General features: G+C 38.8%; 1 protein-coding gene across 1 annotated transcript in view; it reads left to right on the plus strand.

The window, feature by feature from the left end:
• The first annotated feature begins 107 nt into the window (after positions 1–107).
• ICE1 (interactor of little elongation complex ELL subunit 1) overlaps positions 108–25689 on the plus strand; it is a 67268-nt gene continuing 41686 nt past the window's right edge. Inside the window, exons 1-10 of the mRNA XM_033178755.1 lie at positions 108–431; positions 12784–12842; positions 13450–13484; positions 16262–16280; positions 17528–17639; positions 19579–19655; positions 20696–20733; positions 24161–24243; positions 24456–24495; positions 24576–24632. Coding sequence (XP_033034646.1) covers positions 348–431; positions 12784–12842; positions 13450–13484; positions 16262–16280; positions 17528–17639; positions 19579–19655; positions 20696–20733; positions 24161–24243; positions 24456–24495; positions 24576–24632 — 604 coding nt within the window. The 5' untranslated portion in view covers positions 108–347. The remainder of the gene's footprint in view (positions 432–12783; positions 12843–13449; positions 13485–16261; positions 16281–17527; positions 17640–19578; positions 19656–20695; positions 20734–24160; positions 24244–24455; positions 24496–24575; positions 24633–25689) is intronic.

The following is a 25689-nucleotide window of genomic DNA, read 5'->3' on the forward strand; positions in this document are numbered from 1 at the left end:
CCCGCCGCATCGCACAGCTCCTCTCCCGGTGTTGCTCAGGCAGCGCCTTAGGCAGTCCCGCGCCCTATGGAGGGGCGGGGCGAGCCAGGGCGGGGCGGGGCCCTGACTGGAGTGCGTCGCGCTCGGGGGCCGCGCCGGGTAGCGTTTCTTTTTAGTGCCTGAGGCAGCTCTGGCTCGGAGAGCCTTTCGCTAGCCCCACGGGGACCTCTGTGCACGGATGGACCCGCCCGGAGCTGGCGGGAAGCGGCCTGGCAGGCGGCGGCCCCGGCGGCATCAGCAGAGACAGGACGGGGCCGACGCCGCGGGCCCCTGAGGCGTGCGTGCCCACCGGGCCCGGCGGCGGCACCATGATGCCGGGCGAGACCCATTCGACGGCGCCCGGGACGGCGGCAGACCTGTCGCGATGTCAGGGCTGCGCCTCTCTGCAGCAGGTGCGGCACCTCCCGGGGCCGCGGGCGCGTGGGGCGACTGGGCCCGGCCGGCCGGGAGCGCAGGGATGTGGGGTCCGGCCGCGCGGGCTGTGCCTCAGTGCGTTGCTCTCCCTTCCCGACCGAAGCTCATGCTCGCTGGTCTCCCTGCTCCCTTTTTCCTGCATGAGTTTTGGAGACGGCTTCCATTGCTTTATTTAGGATTGAAACCCAGAGTTCATTGACTGGAATGCGCTGGTGTAACGGTGGGGGTGGAGTGAGCGAGTTCTGGAGGGCCCCCACCTTCCCTACCCGGCCTCAGCGCTCCCTAGGGCTGACTCCCTAGGTCGGTGAGGGACAGGTGAAATGCCGAGGGCAATCATCTCCCTGAGGATAACGCTTTGGTCTTCTGGCCCATCTTGAGTGTTTGTTGTTTGGAGGCAGAATCTTAAGTGACATGTGGGTTGTCTGAGTCATTAGACTCGAAGAATCCAGGGAGGCATTTCAGCTTATGTCAGATGTGCCATCCCGAGGCCAGTATTTTAAAAAGCAAGCCAAGTAATTGGCCAAGTAGCTTGTCAGTTGTTTGATAAAAGTAGTTTATTAAAGGCATGCAGTGCCTGGAAGTTTCTAACAGCGGCGTGGGCTCTTCTTTATAGTGACATAAGGGAGAATTGCTGGAGTATGGCTCCAGATCTTACGGGGTGGCACTTGGGAAATAGTCCCCCTCATTTCCCACGACTCTCCTAGCTGCCTGATGTCGGGGGTCTCTTTTAACTTCTTACTATCGCGGTTTCAGTGATAAAACGGAACTCACCAGCACCTCATCACCTACTCTGCCTAGTGTTCTAGGAACTACAGACATTGTGGTGAACAAAATAGGACCTTTCATAAGTAATATGCGTGGGTGTGAATAAGGCCTTAGAAGATTTTAGGTGTTAGAAAATAAAGGAGGATGTTGGAATATTGATCTTGTCTCTTAGCTAGGGTAGTCAGGTAGGGTATTTTTGAGTCGGTAACTTTTAGATATTTGAATAATGAGAAGGATCAGGCTGTCAGAAGAGATGTGGGAAGAGCTTTCTGGATAGAGGGGTTAACAGGTGGAAAGGTTCCTGTGGTGAGAAAGAGCAGGGTGTCTTTGGTGAGCAGAACATGGTATGGTTGGCATGAGCACAGTGCTGACGGAAGATGGTTGATGTGACCAGAAGGGAGTGCAGGCTAGGTAGGCCATGCCGAGAAACTTGGTTTCCATTTTAAGTGCGGTATCTGTGAACTGATTGCAAACATTTTAAGTGTTGAAGGCAGGAAAGGAAGGAAATGTGCTGCTTTTGTGAGTAGTGTGCAGAGAACTAATAGTAAGATCATTGCCTTCACTGAGCTGCGCTGTGTAGGTGTCTTATAACGCACCCTCCCCCCGACCCAGGAACGTGATTGCAGTTCTCCCGAATCTTTAATACATTGTATTTATTATTTGAGCCAATTCACTCAACAAATATTTATTGATCACCTGCTGTATTTTAGACATTGCAATTATGGCATTGGGGGAGAAAAAGACAAAAATTCTTGATCTCTTGGAGCTTCCATTTTAGCAGGGTGGCAGGATAAATGAAACAAGTGAGTTATGTTAGAGGGTAATGAAAACGTTGTTGATGAATTGAACGGAGATGGGAAGGGAATGAATGGGTGGGGACTAGGCTAGTGGATGTTGGAATTTAAGTGGGGAGTCCTGGAACGTTTTTATTGGAGCAAAGCTGAGAGAATAAGCTCTGTTGAAATCTTGCAAGTAAAGTCTCCCATACAGTGGAAACATCAGATGTGAAGAACTGTAGCAGGAGCTGGTGTGGTGTGCTTGGGAAGAGCCAGAAAGCCAGTGAAGCTGGAGCGGAGTGAATGCTGGGAGTCAGGAAGGTAGGAGGAGGGCCTGATTGTGTGGGCTCCTGTAGACCATTGTTGGGGTTTGGGCTTCTCTGATGGAAATGGTGAGTCATTGGAGGCTTTTGTGCAGAAGAACTACTGATGTGAATTGTGCTTTTCGGTCATGGATCTGTTCTGGTTAAATTTAGCAACTGTATCCTTCTGGTTGCTTAGGCCAGAAACTAGATGACATCCTTGGTGCAGCCCTTTTTTCTCACAACCTGTATCCAGTTTATCAGATTCTGTCTGCTCTACCTTCATAATTCACCCGCTTTTTGACATCTCCACTGCTTCCACCGTGGTGTGAACTACTCAAATCTGTGGCCTCGAGATTGAATCTCCTTTCTTCCACCCTTGCCACATTCCCGCTGTGGGTTCTCAAAACATCAATAAGGATAATCCTAGATCCAGGGGTCTGCAGACTTTTCTGTAAGGGGCAAGATCACAAGTGTTTAGGCTTTGGGGGCTTGTTCAGAGCTGCTCAGCTCTGCCATTTTCATGTGAAAGCAGCTGTAGACAATTCATAAAGAAATGAGTATGCCTGTGTTCCATCGAAACATTGTAAACACCGGCGAAACATTGTAAACACCGGCGAAACATTGTAAACACCGGCGTAGGGCCTTAGTTTACAGAGCTCTTCTCTAGGTCAGAACACTGTTGCATTTGGATTTTCTGTGGCCTGGAATTGGATCACCTTTTTAGGGGAAAGTTATGAGTAGAGTCTCTGGAGGAATTCTGTAGTTGTGCAAAGTGAGTCTAGAAAAATAGGTTCCTGGCAGTTTATAGAGAACCTTGAATGGTAACTATCATAAATTATCGTACTCATTTCTGTCAGTGTTATGGGATGGTGAAGGTTTTTGCATAGTTACATTAGGACAGTGCTTGTAGTAGAAGTAACAGTTAGTGATATGCAGGATGGATTGGGGGGTTGCAACTAGGTATGGTTTTGGTGTTGTGACTTTGTTTTGAACTGTAATGTTAGGCTAACTTGCCTCTGTCTTGAATAGTGGTTTGCTTGCACTCAAAATCTTCCTTTCATTTCTTCATCCTCCCTGTCCTTTTTTCTTCAGTTGTTGAAGAAGTAACAGTACCTTTGCAGAGATCGTTATTTGATTCAGAAGTGTACAGATAGACTGCGTTTTCTTTGTCTTTTGTTCGTACTCTCACAAATTACTTCATATCTGTTTTGTTAGTCTCGTTAATTACAGCAGTTCATTGCTGATCCATAGCCCAATGCCCATGTGGGTTGCAGAACTTTGGCAGTCATATATACCAATGTGGGTCCTCACTCTGGTCATATTATGTATTATGTATTATGTATGGTTAAGTAAAGTCTTAGGTTGTGTGTTTTTAAGTCAGGCTAGTGAAACTGACATAGGCACTTTATTCTGGTGAAGGAGAAGCCCGTATTTGCTGACTTCACTGCAGTGCAAAACAGTCGGATTCTCCTGGAGATCCAGATGAGAGTTTGAAACATGATTATGTTGTTCATCTCATGTATATAGATTAGATTCAGTGAGTTTGGTGTATGGTTGTCCTTGGTATGGATTTGAACCTATTCATAAACTTGTGCTGGACTCCCATTGATAACTGCTAGTGATTTAAGTGTCGTTTGGAACTTGAAACATTTTATTCCAGACCTATTGATTTATAAATGGCCCTGTTACAAGGAATGCTCACAAAATTGTAATTCATTCATTTACCAAACACATTTATTGAGCGTCGATTTATATATGATGCTATGCTGTGTTTCAGAATATAATCATGAACAGAAGAGGCATGGAGCTCATTCTAGTTGAGGTTACAGTTAAGTAGAAAAGCAACCACAGTTTATGTATAATATAAATATTATGGTAAGGGACATATGAGGTACTCTGGGAGCATGTAGGAGGGATAGCTGTATAGGAATTGTGCCACCTCTCTGAAGGCTTCATAAAAGTGAATCTAAATTGAGGTCCGAAAGATGGTTTGCAGTTAACGAAGAGGGAAAAGATGGAGGGAGAGTGTTGTAGACAGAACAGGTTGTGCCAAGGCTTGGAGGGGAAAAAGTAGTTGATGATAGATGAAGCACAGAGTAGAGGTGGGGATAACTGAGGTGGGGCTAGAGAGACTGGGGTTTGCCTTCCTAGCACCCAGAAGCCACTCTGCTTGGGTTTGGTGGGTGGGTGTGGTTGGGGCACAGTTAGAGAGAGGTGGACATTCCTGCCTTGTCGCCCTGTTCCAGTCCACACTGTGCCAGAGGTGCTAACAGGTGAGAAGACACACTCATCTCTGCTAGAGATCGGTGTAGGCTTTGATTTTAAATAAGAGCAGTTAATAAACAGCAAGCACACAAGGAATAAGTGGTTTATCAGAGAGGAGTCATACTGAGCAGTTAGCCAGATCTCCCCCAGCAAAGCAGTAAGTGTGAGTAGTGTGATTTTTAAAAATAATTTATTTTGAGATAATTTCAGACTTAGAAGAAAGTTGCTAGAATAATACAAATCACCCTGATGTTCTCAAAATCACAAATTGTTAGCATGTTACTGCATTTGCTTCATCATTATGTGCACACATACACTTTGTCTCCCGTACATGCTCCAAGGTGTACTTCCTCCAAATATGAACGTTTTCCGACATAAATACCCCACACCCCTTCACATCAGGATCGTAACATTGATGCAGCTGTAGGCCTATTCAGATTTTGCTTACTGGCCCAGGAGTGGCTTTTTGCTTTCTTACTCAAAGTCGGGTCAGGAATATGTGTTCTATTTTATTGTCATGTCTCTTCAGCCTTCTTCATTTAGTGTTTGTCTTTCATATTTGTGAAAGTTTAAGCAGCAGAGCCTTGCATTCCTCAGCGAACGTTTTTACAACTTCTGAAGACATTTTTGGTTGTCAGTCTTGGAGTCCTTAAGACCACACTCAGGTTCAGTACTCATAGGACTTAGCATATAGATATACTCATGGCTGTGGTTTCTTATAGGGAAAGGATACAGAGTGAGATCAGTAAAGGGAAAAGGCATAGGAGGCAAAGTCTGGGGAAATCAGGCACAAGCTTCTGAGAGGGTTTCCCAGTGGAGTCACACAGGACATGCCTAAGTGCTCCAGTATCGTGTTATAACCGGACTTGTGAAGTGCTGTCTGCCAGGGAATCTCATTAGGGACCTAGTGCCCGAGTTTTTTATTGGGGTCTGGTCCTGTAGGCACCCTCTGCCTAGCAAGCACCAAGATTCCAGAGTCCCACAAGGAAAGCAGGTGTTGAACATAAACCACATATAGTGAGCCACTTTCATCAGTTGGGGAATGATGGGAAGGAACCCTCCAGAAATCCGAGTCCCCAGGTGACAGCCAATGGCCCGCCTTGCAAGCAGGTCTTGCTAAGGATTATGTTTTCAGGCCTGCTGTGTTAATTGTTTGCCACACACGCACCTTGGGACTTGGGGAGTGCTACAGCCAGCTGGTAGAGGCCAGAGATTCTGCTGGACATGCTGTCTTCCTTTTAGCCCAAGATGTCAGTAGTGCTGAAGTTAAGAAACTGTCCTCTCTTACGTATTTACTGATGTGTTTGAGCAGACTACATATCCCGTTATCATCTGTATTTATTTGTTTGCTGTATTATCTATATATTTACTGCCTAGGCATAACCATTTTCCCGGCTGCATTGGCCATGTCTTCTGTTATGTCCTCGCAGCCAGTAGGCCTGCTAGCTTGCTCCTTGCCCTGAGTGCTCAGCCAGGCGTGACTGTACTTCCCCAAGAAAGGAAGGAAGCATGGGCATCAACATTCACAGTGACAGTTCAGGAGGATATTGTATGGATAAAGTTAAAATTGTCTGCTAGAGGGGAGAAGTAAATGGGGAACAGAAAGTCTTGCGTAAGGGAGTGGGCTGCTATGGGAATTGTGTTAGGGAATAAGTATAGCTTAAGAAAATCACCCAGAAGGCAAAGAATAACAAAAGATGGTAGTTATGAGAGAAAAGAGGAGAGAATTGAAAATAAGCCTGAACTTTCCAATAGACTATGTAATAGAAGCTCTAGAAGGAGAGAGCAGGGCTGCCAGGAGAAAGCGATAATCGAGGAAACAACCCTTAGTGTCTCCTGGAGAGGAAGAACACCTTGAACCTCAGTTCTTCCATAGTGGCTGGGCCTGTGCAGGGATGAAGGTGGATCAGAAGAGTCTGAGCGCCCTTCACCCAGGCATACCCTGCTCACTCTCACAATTGAGAGGTTCATTATTTAGAGGCCTTGGTTTCAGCCAACATAAATGACATTTGAATCTGACAGGAGGAAAAAAAATGTTTTATTAGAGTATTACAATATCTGACCACAGATAATACAGTATCTGACCAAATTTGAGCTGATATGCAGCAGGGCCTTGGGAAATAATGTTAGTCAGAGACTAGAATGTTATTGGATAACTGAGAAATCTCTTGTTTTCCCATTATAATGGTGTTTCGTGATTTTTTTTATCACAGTTAAATATAAAAAGGCAGCTAGATAGATATACAAGAGTTGTTAAGACAGTCAGCAGCCCCCAGTCCCACTCATCCCTGCTTTCCAAGAGAGAACCATTTTTAATTGCTTCCACTGTGTGTTTTACAATGAACTTGCCTGTCGTTAAATAGTGGACTCTCGTTGCTGACTTTGGGAGATGAGGATTCAGCTGTCTTACTGCCCCATACTCCACCATACCTAAGCATCTCGCTTCTCTCTCCATTTGTTATGATTTCAATGAGATCAGTATTTGAAGTTGACATTTTTATGACTGTGTTGTTTGAAGCTAAGCTGTGGTGTTTTCCGCATGGTTTCTTGTTTTCCCTGGTATTGATTGTATCTTTAATTCAGTTTTTCATCCTGAAGATACTAGTGAGTGCTTACTACTATGCCAGGGACTGGGTTGAACACTTTATATGGTGCATCCTATTTAATCCTGATAGTATGCCAGTTGTTTAAACTCTTTGTGCTTCAATTTCTCCACCTGAAACTGATGAAATAGTTTCGAGGCAAGGGAGAGGTTAAATAAATGTGCCCAAGGTCACTCAGCAGAAAGTGGTGGTGGAATAGGAATGTGAATCTGATGCTGTGACTCTGGAGCCTGAGGTTTCTTTGGCGTCTCTCCCTAAGTACTTGACAAGTCAAAGTGACATCTGGAAGCATCATGGGGAAGATGAGCTAGGATACCAAAGAACTCAAAAGAGAATGGGAGGAAAAAGAGGAAGAATCACTTTTATTTTAGAAAAAATAATAGTTTAAATGCATGTCCAAAAATAACTCCTTTCCCTTGCAAGTCTCTTCCAGTTTGGTATAAATACTTGGTTTTCAGTCTTTCATTTTCTTCTCCCTTCGAGCTTTGGGCCCTGCTCTCCTCTGGTACACAGCAGCATTCTGAGGGCGCTCTTCACCCTCATCTCCATTCTGAAGGACCATGTTCACATCTTTCAGTACCCCCTGAGAAAGGAAGTAAGTTTGTAGAGACATTGCAGATTTGAAAATATTTATTGTATAGAATTTTATCTTGGAGTTACTTGCCCTTTGTCATTTCAAAGGCTTGCTTTCTAGGTCTGTAGTTTTTAGTGTTGCTATTGAAGTCTGAAGCCATTCTGGCTCCAGATTCTTTGTGTATCACCTGATTCATTTTATTTTGCTCTTGGGATTCTTGTAGGGTCTTTGCTTTGTCTCCAGTGGTCTGAATTTTTTTGTTCTTGTTTCATGGTTTGAATCCTGTCGGAGTCCATATTCCAGGCCATTTCAATTAGAAATTTCTAGGTTTGCTTCTGGGAACTTTTCGTGAATACTAGCATTTTTTTTTTTTTTGATTAGGTCTCCATCTTCGCCTTACTCTTTATGTGGAACTCTTATTGTTGGGTATGTGGGACCTCTTCTGCTGATACCCTGTTTGTTTTTATTTATTTTCCTTCTTTCCTATGTCTGGGTTTTTATTTTATTTTCTGGGTCCTTTTTTTTTTGACTTTATGGTCAAATATTTTGAGTCTTTGTCATTTTTGCTGTCCTGGTTTTCATTTAGCTATAACAGCATTATTGAAATATAATTTACATATAAAATTCAACCTTTTATTGTATGCAATTCAGTGCGATTCACATCACCACTACGTAGTCCTAAAACATTTTCATTCTCCACCTTCCCCAAATAAACCCTATACTAATTACTAGTAATTTCCTGTCTCTCCACTCTTCTTCCAGTCTCTGGCAACCACTGGATTACTTTTGGTTCTGTTACGGAAAATTCATATGAATAGATTCTAGAATATACATGGACTTTTGTAACTGGCTTTTTTCACTTAACATAATGTTTCAAGGTTGGTCCATGTTGTAGCATGTATCGTTTGTTTGTTGTCATTGTCAAATAATTCCTGTTGTATGGATATATGACATTTTGTGAATCAATTCATCCTTTAATGGACATTTAGTTTATGTTCACTTTTTGGCTAGTGTGAATAGTGCTGCTATAAATATCAGTGTGTAAGTTTGCCATGGACTCTGTTTTCAGTTCTCTTGGGTGTATACCTAGGAATGGGACTGTTGGATCGTTGGGTAGCTATTTAACATTTTGAGGAACCGCAAAACTAGTTTCCACAGCAGCTGCCCCATTTTATGTTCCCACCAGCAATGTATGAGGAATGTATTCAGTTTCTCCACATCATCAGCAACACTTGTTATTGTCTTTTAGTTTTAGTTATTCTAGAGTGTTCATTTTTAATTTTTAAGTTTTTTTTTTCAATTTTAAGAGCTCTGAATATTCCTTTCAAAAATAACTTGTTTCACAAATATATTATTTATCTCATCCTATTAATAAACATTTTTTAAGTTTTCTTTTCAGTTTTTGTTTACTTTCGGGTTGCTTTTGCTTGCTTTAACCTCTTTCACATTGCAGGTCTGTCTCATCATGTTTGGAAATCCTTGCAAAGAGTAGAGGATACACCGAGGATGTGGGGCTTCTGCCTGAGTGTCAAGGCAGGCTAGTCTGGTTGGGCCATTTATTGATTGAAGAATATCCAGTGTCATTACCTTTAGATCTTATCTCTAAGAAGGTATTTCCATTCTTCTTCGTGGAAGACAGAAGAACTACACTGTTTGGAAGCTGAATGGAGAGAGATAGGCAGCCAGTCTTAGACCACTGTGCTTAGGTTTATTTAATCCTTGTTCTTTTGACATAGTACACCTGCCCCAAGGGGCCGTGGTGTTACAGAGACCTTCAAAAAGCAAACCTCCTTCTGCTGGCTGAGGGGGAGCGATTTCTCTGAGGCATGGTGGATGGTTGGGGATTGGGATTAAATGCTTATGAGAAAGTTTGCAACTAGTGCTTGTTTTAGTTCCATCCCCGTTCACCTTCTTCTCAAAAGAACCCATGTTACTGATTCTCAAGCTTGTTGAAGTTTTGCAGTGTAAATGGAGTTGGTTCTCACTTTTCCCCACTGCTGGCTTTCTTGGGTGCTAAATCAGCACTCTTGAGTCTGCTTTCTAGTTTCCGTTTGTCTTTGATCCTCTTGTCATCCTTGTTGGTTTTGCCTTTTGAAAAAAAATTTTTTTTGACTGTAGTTTTAGCTGGTTTTAGGGAGGGAAATAAAAGCAAATGCGTACATCCACTGTCTCTGACCGCAAATCTGGATTAGGGCCCAGTCTAGTCCAGTATGACCTCATCTTAACCTGATCATATCTGTAAAGACCCTATTGCTAAATAAGGTCATTCTGAGATACTGCGAGTTAGGACTTCAGCATGTCTTTTGTGGTGCAGGTCATGATTTAACGCTTAACAGATGGTGACCCAACAATTCTGTACCTAGCAAAGTGTTATTCATGTATGAGAGGTGTTCCTAGTTTACTGCCTCCTTACAGTTTTTAGCAAGGGAAAGGCATCCTACTCATTTTAGTGCAAAAATGGTATAGGCATATCACTTATGAACATAGATGGAAAAAAAAAGAACCTAAGTAGGATATTGGGGAATGGACTCCTCATTGTGTTTAAATAGTGTTAACATAGTATTCGATTACTTTTGTCCCCAGGAATGTAAGGCTGCTTTATCATTAGAAAGTCTATTGTAGTTCACTGAAATTAATAAATAAAGGGAGAAAAATACATATTGAAACTAAATAGATGCAGAAATTTATTTGATGAAGTTTGATACCTATACATGAAAATCTTTTAGCAGACTGTGTGTAGAAGTTTCATAACATGCTTAAAGGATATCAACCAATAACCTGGAACAGAGCAAATTTAATTAACTAATTCCAACTTTTAAGACAAAGACACCTGTTATTACCCCTACTATTCAATATTGTGCTGAAGCCTTAGTCAGTTCAGGAAAGAGGGCAAACGAAGTATAAGCATGAGTAAAGGTAGGATAAAATTATCAGTGAATGTTGAAACTAGTCACATAACACATCCAAGAGAATCTGCAGCACTGCTGGATTTACTTTGCATATATCGTATTTAGATCTTTTGTGTATATGTTTATAAGTGACATTGCTATAAAATGAGCAGGTCTTACTGTAATCAACAAACAAAAATTAGTAATTACCCACAAGAACCAATTAGGAAATGTAATATAGCAAAAACAACAATATAAATGTAGTACTCATGCTAGTGGTAAAAACAAATTAACCTTGAGTGTAAAAGCTAACCAGGATGTAGAAAACATCCTTCAGGAATGCATAGAGGAAAAATAGAAAAAATTATCACTGTACGTGTTTTGATTTTATCATATGCAGCCAAAATGCTCTTCGAATACTACCACCCATAGTGTGAATTTTATTTTCCTTAAATTCTTACCAATATGTTTATTTCAGTCTAGCCTAGAGGACGAAAAGTAAATTTTTGTTATTTTAGTTAGCATTTCCTGATATGAAAAAGGTGGAATACCTTTTTAAAAAAATGTCTATTGTCTATTTTAGATTCTTAATCTGGGAACTGACAGTTTATATCCTTTACCTTTTTCAGTGTAAACCTCTGAAATACATAAGTCTGGTCGAGCAGTACCAACCAGTATTTGGACTTTATTCTCAGGAAAAATAGAACTGTTTGACAAAGGAGTGGGCAAGGAAATTCATGGCATGCTGTCTGTAAAGACTAGAAAATGACCTAAACCTCCCTCAACGGCAATTTGATAGATGGAGTACATCCAAAAATATATTTTATATATGCGGTGGCAGTTCTGACAGTTGAAAGTTAAAAACACACTAAGTGATTTTTGACAGATGGTGAGATTACAAGATAAACTATACATTTGACTTTATTTTAATGTGTAGATGTTTTAACAGATACATAACACAACTGAGAAGAAAAGGCAGACATTATCATCAAGGGAAATATTACTGTAAATATAAAAATCATTTGGATTATCTAGAAAACTATTGGGATAATCAGTGAAAATTGAACATAGTTTGGATAATTTCAAATTATTACTTGGTGTAATTATTACTTGTGAAAGGCTGTTGTGGTTATGTTTAAAAGTAAGTCCTTATTTCTGAAGTATTTAGTGATGGAAAAAGCAAGTCCTTATTTCTGAAGTATTTAGTGATGGAAAAAGGAGACATTAAAGGAAAGAAGCTAATGAAAAGAAAAAATTAGCTCATTTTAAAATCTTAGGTACATTTATTTCAACAGTGTAATGAGGGATGTTTTTCCTGTTGGATTGATAAGCAATAATTTAGAGCCAAATTTGTGGTTGCTCCCTAAAATGTAATATAGATACATATATATACACACACACATATATGTATTTTTTGAGACGGAATCTCACTCTGTCACTGGTGAGATCTGTAGTGCACGATCTCAGCTCATTGCAACCTCCGCCTCTCAGGATCAAGTGATTCTCCTGGCTCAGCCTCCTGAGTAGCTAGGATTACAGGTGGCCGCCACCACACCTGGCTAATTTTTGTATTTTTAGTAGAGACAGGGTTTCACCATGTTGGCCAGGCTAGTCTTGAACTACTGACCTCAGATAATCCACCTGCCTCGGCCTCCCAAAGTGCTGGGATTACAGGCATGAGCCACTGTGCCCGGCCTAGATCCTTATATATTTTTTCACTTAATCTTAGTCCATTTTAATATTTCTATTCATCTCCCCTATGTTTTTTTTTGTTGTTGTATTTTTTATAATTTATGTATCTTTTGGGGTAGCCTTAAGCCCTCTCAGAAACAATGCAGGGTAAAGATTGATAATTAATAGCAAACTAAAAACAGTTAATATTTATTGAGCTCTGTCACGAATTGTACAGAGTAAAAGCGTATTTACAGCTAACTGCCTTGCTGTTAAAGGAGTACTGTCATTCGGATAAAGAAGCGTGTTTAGAGAGAGGCAGCATGGGCTCAGATGGTGCTCTACACAATGTAAGTGATACAGTAACATTTCGGTATTTATGCAATTATTAAAATTATTACATTTGATAAATAATGTTACAGACAATAATTTAATTGCATGTGATAAAAATAAACAACTGACTGTGGCTTTTTTTTCTTTCAGAATTTGAATGAATATGTTGAAGCATTAATTACCTTGAAACAAAAAATTATCAATACAGAGTAAGTATATTTGCATGTTGTTTGGCAGAACTTTGTAAACCTGACAAACTGGCTGAAGCAGGCGGTGCTTTTAGGCCCCCAGGGCTGGAATGAACACTAGAGTTTCTCCTTTGGAGGCCTAGATGGTGCTGATTATAATAAAATTGCCCGTGAGCTTTGGGACTTGAACCTTTTGTTAGAGGTTCACAGGCCTTTAAAACAAAGCTCATGGGTTAGCAGGAAGTTATTTTTACCAAACTGGACTTTTTAAAAGATCTGTTTTCTATCTTCGAAACCTTCTTAGCTTTACTGCTGGGCCTCAGACCTCCTAATGGTATTTTATAGCCATGGTGTGAGATTTCCTATGTTTTTGTTTTCAGCTTTGTAATAGTCTCATGAATGTATGAGCCAAAATACTACGCAGATCAAAAGGATTTTAAATAAAAGGCTTATATATCAATGTGATGCTTTTGAGAAATTTAAGGTGATATAGTCATTAATTTAGGATACATTTGTTTCAGGAAATCTAGGAAGTCTAGAGGGTGCCTTGCATGGTTTGAAACATAATTTTAACATAGTATATTTTCTAAGTTAAAAAGTAACCTAATTTTTCTTTTCTTTGTTGCAGTAATTTGTTAACAGAATATCAGAAGAAATGTGATGATATCCTTTTACTGTCTTCCTTCGTTGAATTTTGGAACTAACTTATGTATAATTCCTGAAAAAGATGTGAGAATTGTTCATCATAGGCCTTTTGGAAGATAGTACTTAACAGGTTTCAGTAGGGAGCATGTCTCACAAGCACAGTAAACAGATAGTCCTTTTATTCTTAATCCACATTTAATGATGAGTTTTAAAAATGAGGAGATTATTTTTCTTCTTGATTCTGATTTTCTTAATGTCTCATAAGCTTTTTTGTGGGTGGGTTTCTCTTAATTTGTACTGAGGATGTAGCATGTTTTTTAGGTATACGAATAATGTGAAACTCAATGTGATACTTTCTGAATGTTACTTTTGAATCTGGAAGAAGTACAGTATGGGAAATTCAAAATGTTGGGCAATTGACTTGTGTTAATTTTGTGATTTACAGGGAAATGTGTGTAAATATATATATCTCTCCAAAATCATTTAGAAATAGTGTTGCTGTATATTCACGAATGCTCTTGCGCAGTCAGAAGACAATTCTTGGCCTTATAGTCACCATTTGTTCAATAGCCATTTAATGAGCTCAGTTGTGGAGTTAGTGTCTGGTCAGCTGTTTGTTTAGCAGTGGGAAAAAGATGTGTGTAATTGATCCTTCCATGTCTTGCAGTGGTGACACCTTGATTTAAATCTTTCCTGTAAAAACATAAAGTTTCTCTCATAAAAGTTAACATACGTATTCCTTTAGGGAGTCCCTGAAATTTAGCTTCATGTTTGATGTCAGGACAGATTCAGCTGTTCAGCTTTGGCAATAACTTGAGGCCTGCTTCAATATTATTTGTCATACCTGAACTTACATGTCATCACCAGTTATTTATTTATTTGTGTTGGTACCATCTATACTAGTTGATTCTCATGCTGCTATAAAGGACTGCCCGAGACTGGGTAATGTGTAAAGGAAAGAGATTTAATTGACTCAGAGTTCTGCATGGCTAGGAGGCCTCAGGAAACTTACAATCATGGCAGAAGGGGAAGCAAACACATCCTTCTTCACATGGTGGCAGGAGAGAGAAGTGCAGAGCGAAGTGGGGAAAAGCCCCTTATAAAACCATCAGCTCTCATGAGAACTCACTCATTATCAGGAGAACAGCACGGTGGGGATTGCCCCCATGATCTAATCACCTCCCACAAAGTTCCACCCCAGCACCTGGGGATCACAACTCGGTTTACAATTCAAGATGAGATTTTGGTTGGGAACACAGCGAAACCATGTCATCATCATTTCTAATTTGTGTGAAAATCGTAAAATTAAGAGATATCCTTTAGATTTATTTTTAGTATCTGAATTTTTACATTAAAAAATAAAGGTCATTGGAAATCTCATGTGCCTTATTTGTTAAAACCATCAGTCCATTTAATTATACATGCATATTATGGCAGGAATAATATCTTCAATTGTTAGTGAAAGGTGTATGGAAACAATTATTACAACTTTTAGATAGCTAAATAGGGAAATTGGTGGGCAGTTCCAGTATTAGGAGAGTATCTGTTCATTATATCATTCTTAGAAAAAATACACACAGTCTTTGAGGTAACTTATACATGAAACCTAGCAGAAAAATAATTGTTTTACTTTTCTAAAGTTTGGCCAGAAATATTTTTAAACAGAAATTATGAGAATTATTTTTTAATGGATAAAACTTTTAATTATTCCTGGATTTCAGAAGTTCATTCTGTGATATGATATTTGGCTTCATTGTCAGCTACAGATAGATACATAATTTCAAAAAAAGTTTCACATTTGCTCCATATGCATTTGTTGTACCTCACATATGCAGTTGTTTGCTCTGCAACTTGAAGTACCGATGTCACAGATTTAACATGGCTTTTAAAAATGTAATGTGGTTCCTTTTGCTACTAAAGTAGCAGTACATTTTCCCATTTTTTTCAAGGTAGGAAAGTTACTTCTTCAATAACTACACTATGATAATTCAGTATTTCAGCTCTTTTTTGTGTAATTCTTACTACTTTATTATCACCTCTTTCTAAATGGCAAGAAATTTATTTCATCAGGTATTTTTAAAATTTTCTTGTTTTGAAAAGATTACTGTAATTTAGGATGAATAAAATACAGTTCTTGGCCTTCAGAAACCTTCAGAAGCTTACATTCTAATAGAGTAGGATGCAGACATGTTTTTATGGATATACATGTGCTATATTGTGATATAAATACAGGAATTCCTAGGAGATGAAACAGAAAGGAATTGTTTTTTGCTATCTTAGAATATTTTGCTGGCTTTATGAGATGGTAAAATAAGGTTATCAAATTATATAAATTGTAAAAAATGAGAGTTTATGTAGATTTTATTAAAAAGTATGGTTATGTATGGTTTTTGTAAGCACATAACTTTTTGCTGAAATTATTCTCTGCACTATTTGAAAAATGAAGGACAGGTTTGGAGATTCTGCTATATAGAGAAATCATGGTATTTTCTGTTAGTTGCATATTGGTTTGTCTTTATTCTTTTAATTCTAATCATATGTTTATTCACAGAACTCTATTTAGAGAAACGTATTTTTACTTTTGATACATGTTATTATGGTAAATGGAAGTAACTCAGTAAAACGACTTACCACTGTGTTATATAGATCGCATTTTGAATATGGTTTTCTAGTATTTATGATCTTGCCTGTATATATGTTGAACACAAATTATTAAAAATAATTGTAAAATGAGTTTTATCTCCAGACAAGAATCAGAAGATAAAATTCTCAGAGTTTTCTTTAATAAGTTTTACAGCTGCAGTTTGCAAGAAGGTGAGCCAACCTGTTTTCATAGTTTATGATACCACCTATTTGAGTAGTTGATCTGAGATAGACATTTATTAGAGCAGATTTTTAAGCAGCTTTGAGCAAAATGTACATCGGATTGACCGATAATATAGAATGCTGCTTTGATGCTCACAATAAAAGAAGACTTGAGTTTTCCTACTATTAAATTTTTCAAATGAATTTGTTACTAAGGTCTTAACTTACAACTTGGTGCTTCACTTTTCAGTAACTTTTACTGACTGCATTGCCATTGAAGTGAAGCTTATTGCTGTCAAATTAACTGTTGTTTACCTGGTTCGCACTATTTAATGTGGTTGTTTATCTTCTGTTACTTTAAACAATTGAAAATAGGCCTACACAAAATTTTGGTAATGTTTCATTCTCTGGTTGGATTCATCACCCAGTAGAAGACGAAACGTGGTTATAAACTAAGCCATAAAATTGCCTGTCACTTAAGTTGAATATATGGGTATTAACTCAAGACTCAAGATTGGAATAGCCAGACTCTCAGCCAGGTTGTTTGGGTGATTTTACTGTAAAGTATTCTTAAGCAAATTAAGAATCTACTTTACTTGTTTCTCACAGGGCTTTTTGGTAGACTTTTATCAAAAATAGATTACTAGGCTGGACGCAGTAGCTCATGCCCATAATCCCACCACTTTGGGAGGCCAGATTGTAATAATAGTAATAGTACTATTTAATAGTAAGTATTAAATAGTAAATAGTACTATTTAATAGTAAAATTTTTATACTATTAATTTTTTTTTTAAAATTAGCCAGATGTAGTGGCCCTCAAATAGTAAATAGTACTAATTTACTTAATGGTAAAATTTTTTTACTATTAAAAAAAATTTTTTTTTAATTAGCCAGGTGTGGTGGCACATACCTGTAGTCCCAGCTACTTGAGAGGCTGAAGCAGGAATATCATTTAAGCCTGGGAGGTCGAGGCTGCAGTGAGCCGTGGTGGTGCCACTATACTCCAGCCATTATTTTCCAGCCCAGGCAACAGAGTGAGACCCTGACTAACAAAAAGAAAAGAAAAGAAAAAAAAATACTATGCCTAAGAAAGAAAAGCAATGTGAAGGTCATGTTGGTGTAGAGAGGAATGCATTTAAAAAGATTTTTTCATCCTTTTTTTTTGTTCCAAGTTAGAAATCTGAAATTATAAGCACATATATTTAATAATTCATTATAGATACTTTTCTGTAATAATGTTAATTCATTGTCTTCAGAGAGAATAGTACTCTGCATCACCAAGTGGAAGAGATGCTTCAAAAAATTTCTCCCCTGCAGAAATGTCAGGAAGAGCTGGGATCTTTAAAAGCAGAGCTAGAAGAGAAAAAGGTACCAACAATAATTTTCTGTAAAGATTTATGGTCAATGAATTAGGATCGGCTTATTCGGTGTCATTGGGACAAGGGGGCCTTGATGTGTTCAAGGAGATAAAGGATAGTTAGGACTCTCAGTGTATTACCAGCTTTAGAGAACACTGAACTAACTGCTTAGTAGCTTAGCCTTACAGTGCTGATTAGCTCTGCAATACTGTGTTAGTTGCTTATGCTTTTTGAGAGGGTCAGCAGAGGACACTTCTAGCTGTGAGTTTGTGTGGTTTTATGTGTTCTGCATTAATTGATTTGTATACCTTTATTGTTTGCTTAAATGTAAAATAACATGCAAAAATTCAAACTTGAAATGTAGAGGAATTGCACATAAGAGAGAGGGGCCCGAGACAATTTTATTTCTTCGGTGGCTCTGGCCTAGCTCGGGAGAGCCCAGTGGTGAATGAAGTGTGTAGGGCTTCTGCTGTGGTATGAGTTAAGGTGTCCTTTAAAGAACCTACTCTCATAATTCATAAACTAGTCAGTATTTTAAGCAATGTCTGTATACTTCTGTAACTTTAACAGCTTTGTTTGGTCCTTTTTAAAAAAATCTCATTTCTTTTTTTGACAATCATGTGTAGTCTCTTGTGGTTTGTCATTGTGAGAGGTACACAAAAATGAGTCTTTCAATAATGCTTTTATAAGTAAGCTTCAGGGTAGGGGTTACTTCTTTGAGGGTGTGTTTGATTTTTTTGGGTGATACTTATTAAGCTGAGATGGAGCGTTGGGAGAAGATGCCCACTTCAGAAACGAAAATCTGATACATACGTCCTTTCATGGACGCTCTTCTTCTTTTCAAAGTCAGGTTGCAGTAAAACAGTTTGTTAAAAATGCTGTGAACTCGCTTTTCTATGTAAATTGTTGTTTACTCCCTACACAAATCTTAGAATTCATGGGTTTTACAGATAAAAACATTAAAGTCCATAGATTTGAGTGGTTTGCATGAGCCAAGTAGCAGCCACCTGGAATGATCATCACTTCTTAACCTCTTCTCTCTAGGTACTTCTTACGGTGGTGTTTGTGCCTCTAGAGAGTGTTCCTCAAATTGTGCTATTTTAGTGGTGACATGTAGCTGTCTGAGGTCTTACGTGCTTTAATAGTACACACTTATTTTTTTCTTTATATAGAAATTCTTACTATATGTGTAACTATGCTGTCAAAGTTAAACAGAAACAGTCACAGTGTTCAATGATCTCTATTCTGGTTTTATAATCTTTTCAGCCTTATTTGAAAAGAAGCATGAACATTGGAGTCAGACCTTAATAATAACCCTCATTAGTCATTCAGTCACTGTCTTTGGAAGAATAAGTCAGCCTGTCAAACCCTCAGATTCCTCATTTGTAAAAAAGGAATAATGAAGCTATTGAGATTAAAGAAATCTCTCAGAGCTGTTGAGATTGAAGAAATGTATATGTATCATACCCCACTAGAACTCTCAATAACAGTGTCTTTACCATTTTATAGTAGCTGTCAGGGTGTATATATCAGTATTCACACATTTTCCCCAATTATCTTTAAGTATAATTATTTGTTTTATATTTTTCTGTAGCAATACCATTAGCTAAATTTATTATGCTCTAATATTTCTTCAGGATAACATTGAATTTTAATTAGTTGAGGCAAAAATATTAGCTGTTTGATATTTAAACCAATTATGAAGATTTAGAATTGCAATAAAATTAGTATATTGTTTTTAAGTGTTATACCTTTTGATTGTATTGTTAGTCATATTTCATCTATTAAGAATCTGGTTACCTCTATTAAAATATTCAGTGAATTGTACTTTGGTTTTCTGCCTGATATCTGTTTATTTGGTTAATAGCTTATCAGAGTCAAAGCAAGTTATGACCAGTGGTCAGTGACTTTCATTTTGACAATATCTGTTTTTTTTTTTTTTTTTTAAGAGTTCTTTAAAGTTGTATCAGGATACTCATCAGGAATATGCTCGTGTAAAGGAAGAATGCTTAAAGAGTGATGCTCAGTAAGTAGTTATTAAATTACTGTAGAAATAGGGTTTCATTTTTGAAAATACATAATTCTTAAGTCAATAGTGTTTTTTTTTTTTTACGGTCTTTGGATTTCTTGGCCATAATTAGCTGCATGGTCTTGAACTAGTTAGTCTCTCAACCTTGGTTTCCACATCTGTAAACAGGAAGTTATATCTACTTTGAAGGGTCATAAGGAGCATTAAATAAATTGTCATATGTTAAAGGGCTGCACAAAGAAAGAACTCCATAAAGGTGTTTGTCTCTGTATGTATATGCATTATAGATGCATGCACATGTGTCTGTGTGTGTCTAAAGGTGTTTATGTATATAATGCATCGTATACCCATTCACAACATGTCTGTGTGTCAGAACATAGTGACCCACCCCTTGCTTTGCACCAGTGCCTTAACCGATAGCATGTGGAATGGGTGTCTTTGTTCATAAAAAGGGCTGTGCAAAAGCATCCCATTGATTGTTGAGGTTCATACTGTAGTCAGGTTTATTCACAACAGATGTGAGCTATACATAAGGCAATTGAATGTAGATGTAATGAAGCGGTGACTCAGAGAGTTACCCACCTTCTCAGACTCTCAGAAATCCATCTTAAAACAAGTGCAGCTCTCCAGCCACTGCTTCCCATACAGTGGTGCTGTGACCACTGTTAACATCATGCATGCTCCTGAAGAGTAACCTTAACTCATTAGACTCTGGACTGACTCTTAGAGAACACTTAGACACTTCAGCTAGGCTCATGAATGTTGTCACTGCGGTTCAGGAAAGGTCCCAGATGTACTCATGGCAGAAACTCGACAGGCCCATGGCATGTGTTTCAGGTGGAAAGGACAGAAGTTTTTAATCCACTGTAAAGATATTTCACACTAAATAGTATATTCTCTCTTAGGATACTAGTTCAGACTGAAAATTTGTTGTACAAATGTTAGTGATTTAAAAAATATGTGCCACAAATTATAAGAACGTATTTTTTCCTATTCCACTGTTTCTTGGCATTTAACTTATACAATTTCATTATTAGGAAGAAGAAACTAGAAGCTAAGGTGAAGAAGCTGCAAGGTAAGTGGCACTGTTGTTACCTGAAGTTTTCGATCAGTATAAAAAATCATTGGTAACTGTATGAGAAGGTACTTCTTGATCAAATAGTTGAATTGTTGTGGTTTTGGATGGTACATCCATGGATGACTGCATCAAGGGGTCTGTTAGAGAGAAGTGTGAATACTGCACCCCTCTCAATTACCATATGGTAACATAGAGATGGAATGTGGCAAACCTCTGAAATGTTACTGCACTCAAAATAATAGCAGGCCATACTTTTGCTATAAAAAGCAGTAATTAATGAAAATTTAATTTGGAAAGTTGAATCTCATAGGGCTTTTTCATTTTTTCTTAATGAAATAAGTGGTTGGTAGAAAGGGTGGCTCCTTTTAGTACCAAGAAACTGATGTGTTTAGATAGTTATAACACACATACAGAGATTTCCGTGACATTTTGTACATTAGAGATTGTCTGGTTTGTACCTGATCCTCTCCCATGCCCTACCCTCTTGTTGGGGGTTCTAGCCTACAGCGAGTAGGTACGAATGCAGAGGGACTGTGAGAATCTATGTGCTGACATTTCAGCTAATAACCTTTCAGGAATTGGTAGGAATTGAACTCAAGATCTTTTTATTTGCTTTTTCCTCCCTTTATTGTGTGGTTGGGACACAGACCTAATACCAAGTAGCAACAAAGGGGCTTTGCCAGATCCGTCCTGCACACGATCTTCCTGTCATTCCAGCCTGGACTGCAGGGGGCATCTTAGCTGCTGTGGGTTTCTGACCCATTGTCTTGCTAGTGTTCTACTTCAGAGATGGTTTATTTTCATTTAGAGTGTGAAGTAAGAATTTGAATTTAGTTGCATCAGGGCACATATAATAATAGTTGCTGAAAGTATTTCTAGTCACTAATTTATCTTGATTGAACCAAATTTTTTGGACTTAAACTCTATGAATATTTTGGTAACAATTTTTCATCTGATTTGATTATTGCACTAACGCTGACAATTTGGCAGTATGAATGATATTTTGTGTTCTAAGTGTTGACATCTCTTGTAAGAATGTAGAGATAAGTGTCTGTTGTATTTAAACAAATTTTTTTTTTTAATTTTTAAACTTTTTAAATTTTTTATTTATTTTATTTTATTTTTTTGAGATAGGGTCTCACTCTTTTGCCCAGGCTGGACAGGTGGTGCGATCGTCCAGGTGGTGCGATCTCGGCTGACTGCAACCCCTGCCTTCCGGGTTTAAGAGTTTCTCCCACCTCAGCCTCCTGAGCATCTGGGATTACAGGCCAAACCTAGCTAATTTTTGTATTTTTTGGTACAGACGGGCTTTCACCATGTTGGCCAGACTGGTCTTGAACTGCTGACTTCAAGGCATCTGCCTGCCTCAGCTTCCCAAAGTGCTGGGATTACATGTGTGAGCCACTGCACCCAGCCACATTTTTTATTTAAAAAGGAATTTTTTTTTTTTTTTTTTTTTGAGACGAAATCTCGCTCTGTCTCCTAGACTGGAGTGCAGTGGGGTGATCTCGGCTCTCTATAACCTCCGCCTCCTGGGTTCAAGTGATTCTCCTGCCTCAGCCTCCTGAGTAGCTGGGCCTATGGGGCATGTGCCACCACATCCGGCTAATTTTTTTATATTTGTAGTAGAGATGGGATTTCACCATGTTGAGCCAACGCCCCTGGCCCCACTTCTTGTATTTTTTAGAGACAGGTCTCACTGTTGCCTAGACTGGAGTGCATTGGCAAAATCATAGCTCACTGTAACTTTGCCTTGAAGCGATCCTCCAGCCTCAGCCTCCAGAGTGATGGGACTGTAAGTGTGTGCTACCACACCTGGCTAATTTTTAAATTTTTTGTAGAGATAGGGTTGCCCAGGCTGGTCTTGAACTCTTTGGCTTGAGTGATTCTCCTGCCTCAGCCTCCCAAAGCGCTGATATTACAGGCGTGAGCCACTGTGCCCGGCCAAGGAAATTATTATTATTTTTCTGATACAGGGTCTTACTCTGTCACCTAAGCCGGAGTACATTGGCACAGTCATGGCTTACTGCAGTCTCAGCCTCCCAGACTCAAGTGATTATTCCACCTCCTGAGTAGCTGGGAACTACAGGTGTGCACCACCACACCCGACTAATTTTTTGGAGAGACAGAGTTTCACTGTGTTGCCGAGGCTGGTCTTGAACCTTGGGCTCCAGAGACCTGCTCAGCCTCCCAAAGAGCTGGTATGGTCGTGAGCCACTGCAAGGAAATGTTTTTAAAGAAATCTGAAGTGCCAGTAAGACTATATATGCAGGTTTTAGAACAGACTTTCTGTGAAGCAAAATGTCGCCTTTATTTTTCATGTATAAAAAATATTTTTTCTAGTAAAAATTATCAATGTGACGTAATAAAGATTACTGAGTAAAAAATACCCGTACTTGTTAGAGGAGTCAGGAGAGGATTGTTAGTGAGGTTTTTCATGGGATTTTAGTTAGTAATTGTATATGAGCGTATTTATGTAAAGTCAATACTGGTCAGATTCTTAATAGTATGTCTGGACCATTTGAGGCTTCAGAACCAGAAATCAGAATGAAGGATTACCTAAAATAGATCTCTAATAAAGAGATCTATTATCGGCCGGGCGCGGTGGCTCAAGCCTGTAATCCCAGCACTTTGGGAGGCCGAGACGGGCGGATCACGAGGTCAGGAGATCGAGACCATTCTGGCTAACACGGTGAAACCCTGTCTCTACTAAAAAAATACAAAAAAACTAGCCGGGCGAGGTGGCGGGCGCCTGTAGTCCCAGCTACTTGGAGGCTGAGGCAGGAGAATGGCGGGAACCCGGGAGGCGGAGCTTGCAGTGAGCTGAGATCCGGCCACTGCACTCCAGCCTGGGCGACAGAGCGAGACTCCGTCTCAAAAAAAAAAAAAAAAAAAAAAAAAGAGATCTATTATCTAAAAATGGATATCTAATAAAGGTCCTAGGGATTATCTTTAGCTAACTTGTTGAAGGGAATTCCAGGGAAGAATAACCATATCTGTAATAAGCATTGAGAAGATCACCTCTCCCCTCCCTAATAAAGGCACTATATTCTGAGATAAAATCGCATTTCTAAAATTTCTAAGACTTCAAGGTTGCCAGTGACTGAAATGGGAGGGCAACTCCCTTTTATGCTTTGAATTCTTCCCTAACTGGGGGTTGGGATTGCTGTGCCTGGTTTGGAAAGGATTCTTAAGGCCCATGCTAGTTCTCTGCTTTAAATGACAGTTAAAGAAAAAAGTGTATTGCATTCAGCCCTGATGATAAAATACGGAAGGAGCAATGGCTTTTTACAAAATTTATTTCAAAGTTTTAAGAAATGAGAAAAACTTGTAATAGATAAAATTTTGAGTATTTCATTAACCACAGTAGTAAAGTTAGTAAATTATTTGTCTCTCCCTGTTGCTTCATTGGACTTAAATAAAGAGGCTGCTGTCAAGCAAACTCAAGACTTCAAGCAACTGAGAAATGAAAAGAAAATACTTGAAAAGGAATTTAAGAAGACACAGGTACTAGATGAAAGCAGCATACACACACCTTAAATATGTGGCTCCAGGGCCTCTGTAGTGTCTCTGTGTTGTAACTCACGTAGGAGTCAGACACGAGGCCCCCTGGCAAAAACAGTCCCAGCTGCCTGTTAAGTTGCACCTGTTTTACATTTGGTCTAGAATGGCTGCACTTCTTGTTCAGCATAAACACTATTAATGTTTTGTTTTCACAGGAAAGGCTTGACGAATTTTCTAAACAGAAAAATGAAAAGGGTGAGTATTCAGTTAATGCTTACATAAATTTCTTTTTGATATGTAGTATTTTATTAACCATTTTTTCTCCATGTTTTTAGAGTTGAGACATATCGGAACACAAATTTCAAGTGATTCATATGGAAGCATAGATAAAAGTGAGTATATTGCAATTTTTGTTTTAGTGTTGTGTATTACTCTTAGTGGGTTGTGAGGCTGTGTTTTGCTCCTACATGTAATTGTGAAAGTGCCAGGGCTTAGTAGATGTTTCAGTTTAGCAGAAGTCATGTGTTATTGTGTCTTCATTAGATCCAAATATAATCAGCTTATTGTCTTCTAAAATAATACAGTGAATAAAAGAGTCAAAAATCAATATTGTTTGGGATAGGAAAACTAATTGGAGATATAATATCTGCTCTTTTCAATTAATGAATACAGATTTTCTCTGCGGATTATAATTTATCAAATTAATTTATTAAATTTCCTAAGTACCAATTATATAAGAAAATGTTAAAGTCAGGCAGGAAAACTGTAGAGTTCAAGCCTTATAGTGTATTATATAGTAAAGCCCTATAGTATAGACAGAAAAGTTTAGGGAAGGCCCACAATTGCAAAGAAAAGTGATGGTCATGAAACAAGGGAATGTAATACACAAATGTGGACACACTGCATTACTTAGCGCCACGTCTCATAGGTGAGAAGCATAACTCTAGAGGTGAGAAATGAGAATTTTCACTTCAGTCCTTCCATTTGTTGTGTGACTCTGCCATTTGCTTTCCGTTTTTGTATTTTCATTTTCCTTTTAAAAATGGAAATATGAATTTGAATTTCTGCTCTACCTCAGAGGTTTTTTGTGGGGATGCATTTAAAATGTTTAATTAGTAAATAATGGTATTTCATCTCACTAATGTGTAATTTTTTTCTCCAAGTGGAAATGATTAAAAACATTTAAATTGTGTGCAGGTATGTGATGTCTCTTAGAAGTCACCTTTACCTTTTTTTCTTTAATATTTTAAAAAATTCAGAGTACAAGTTCATGTTTTCCTTAGTGTAAGGCTTTAACAGTTCCCGCCTTTCAGCTGCCTGGGCATTGATTGCTCACCTACCACTATCCCTAGATATGATTCCATGAGCTTTTGACTAGATTCTTGTTCTCCTGTGTATGGAAAGTGAGACTTTAAGTAATAGTTACTGCTGAAAGAACTAGAAGACTTG

The sequence above is a fragment of the Trachypithecus francoisi genome, unplaced genomic scaffold (genome assembly GCF_009764315.1).
Source record: "Trachypithecus francoisi isolate TF-2019V2 unplaced genomic scaffold, Tfra_2.0 Lachesis_group2, whole genome shotgun sequence".
NCBI lineage: Eukaryota > Metazoa > Chordata > Mammalia > Primates > Cercopithecidae > Trachypithecus > Trachypithecus francoisi.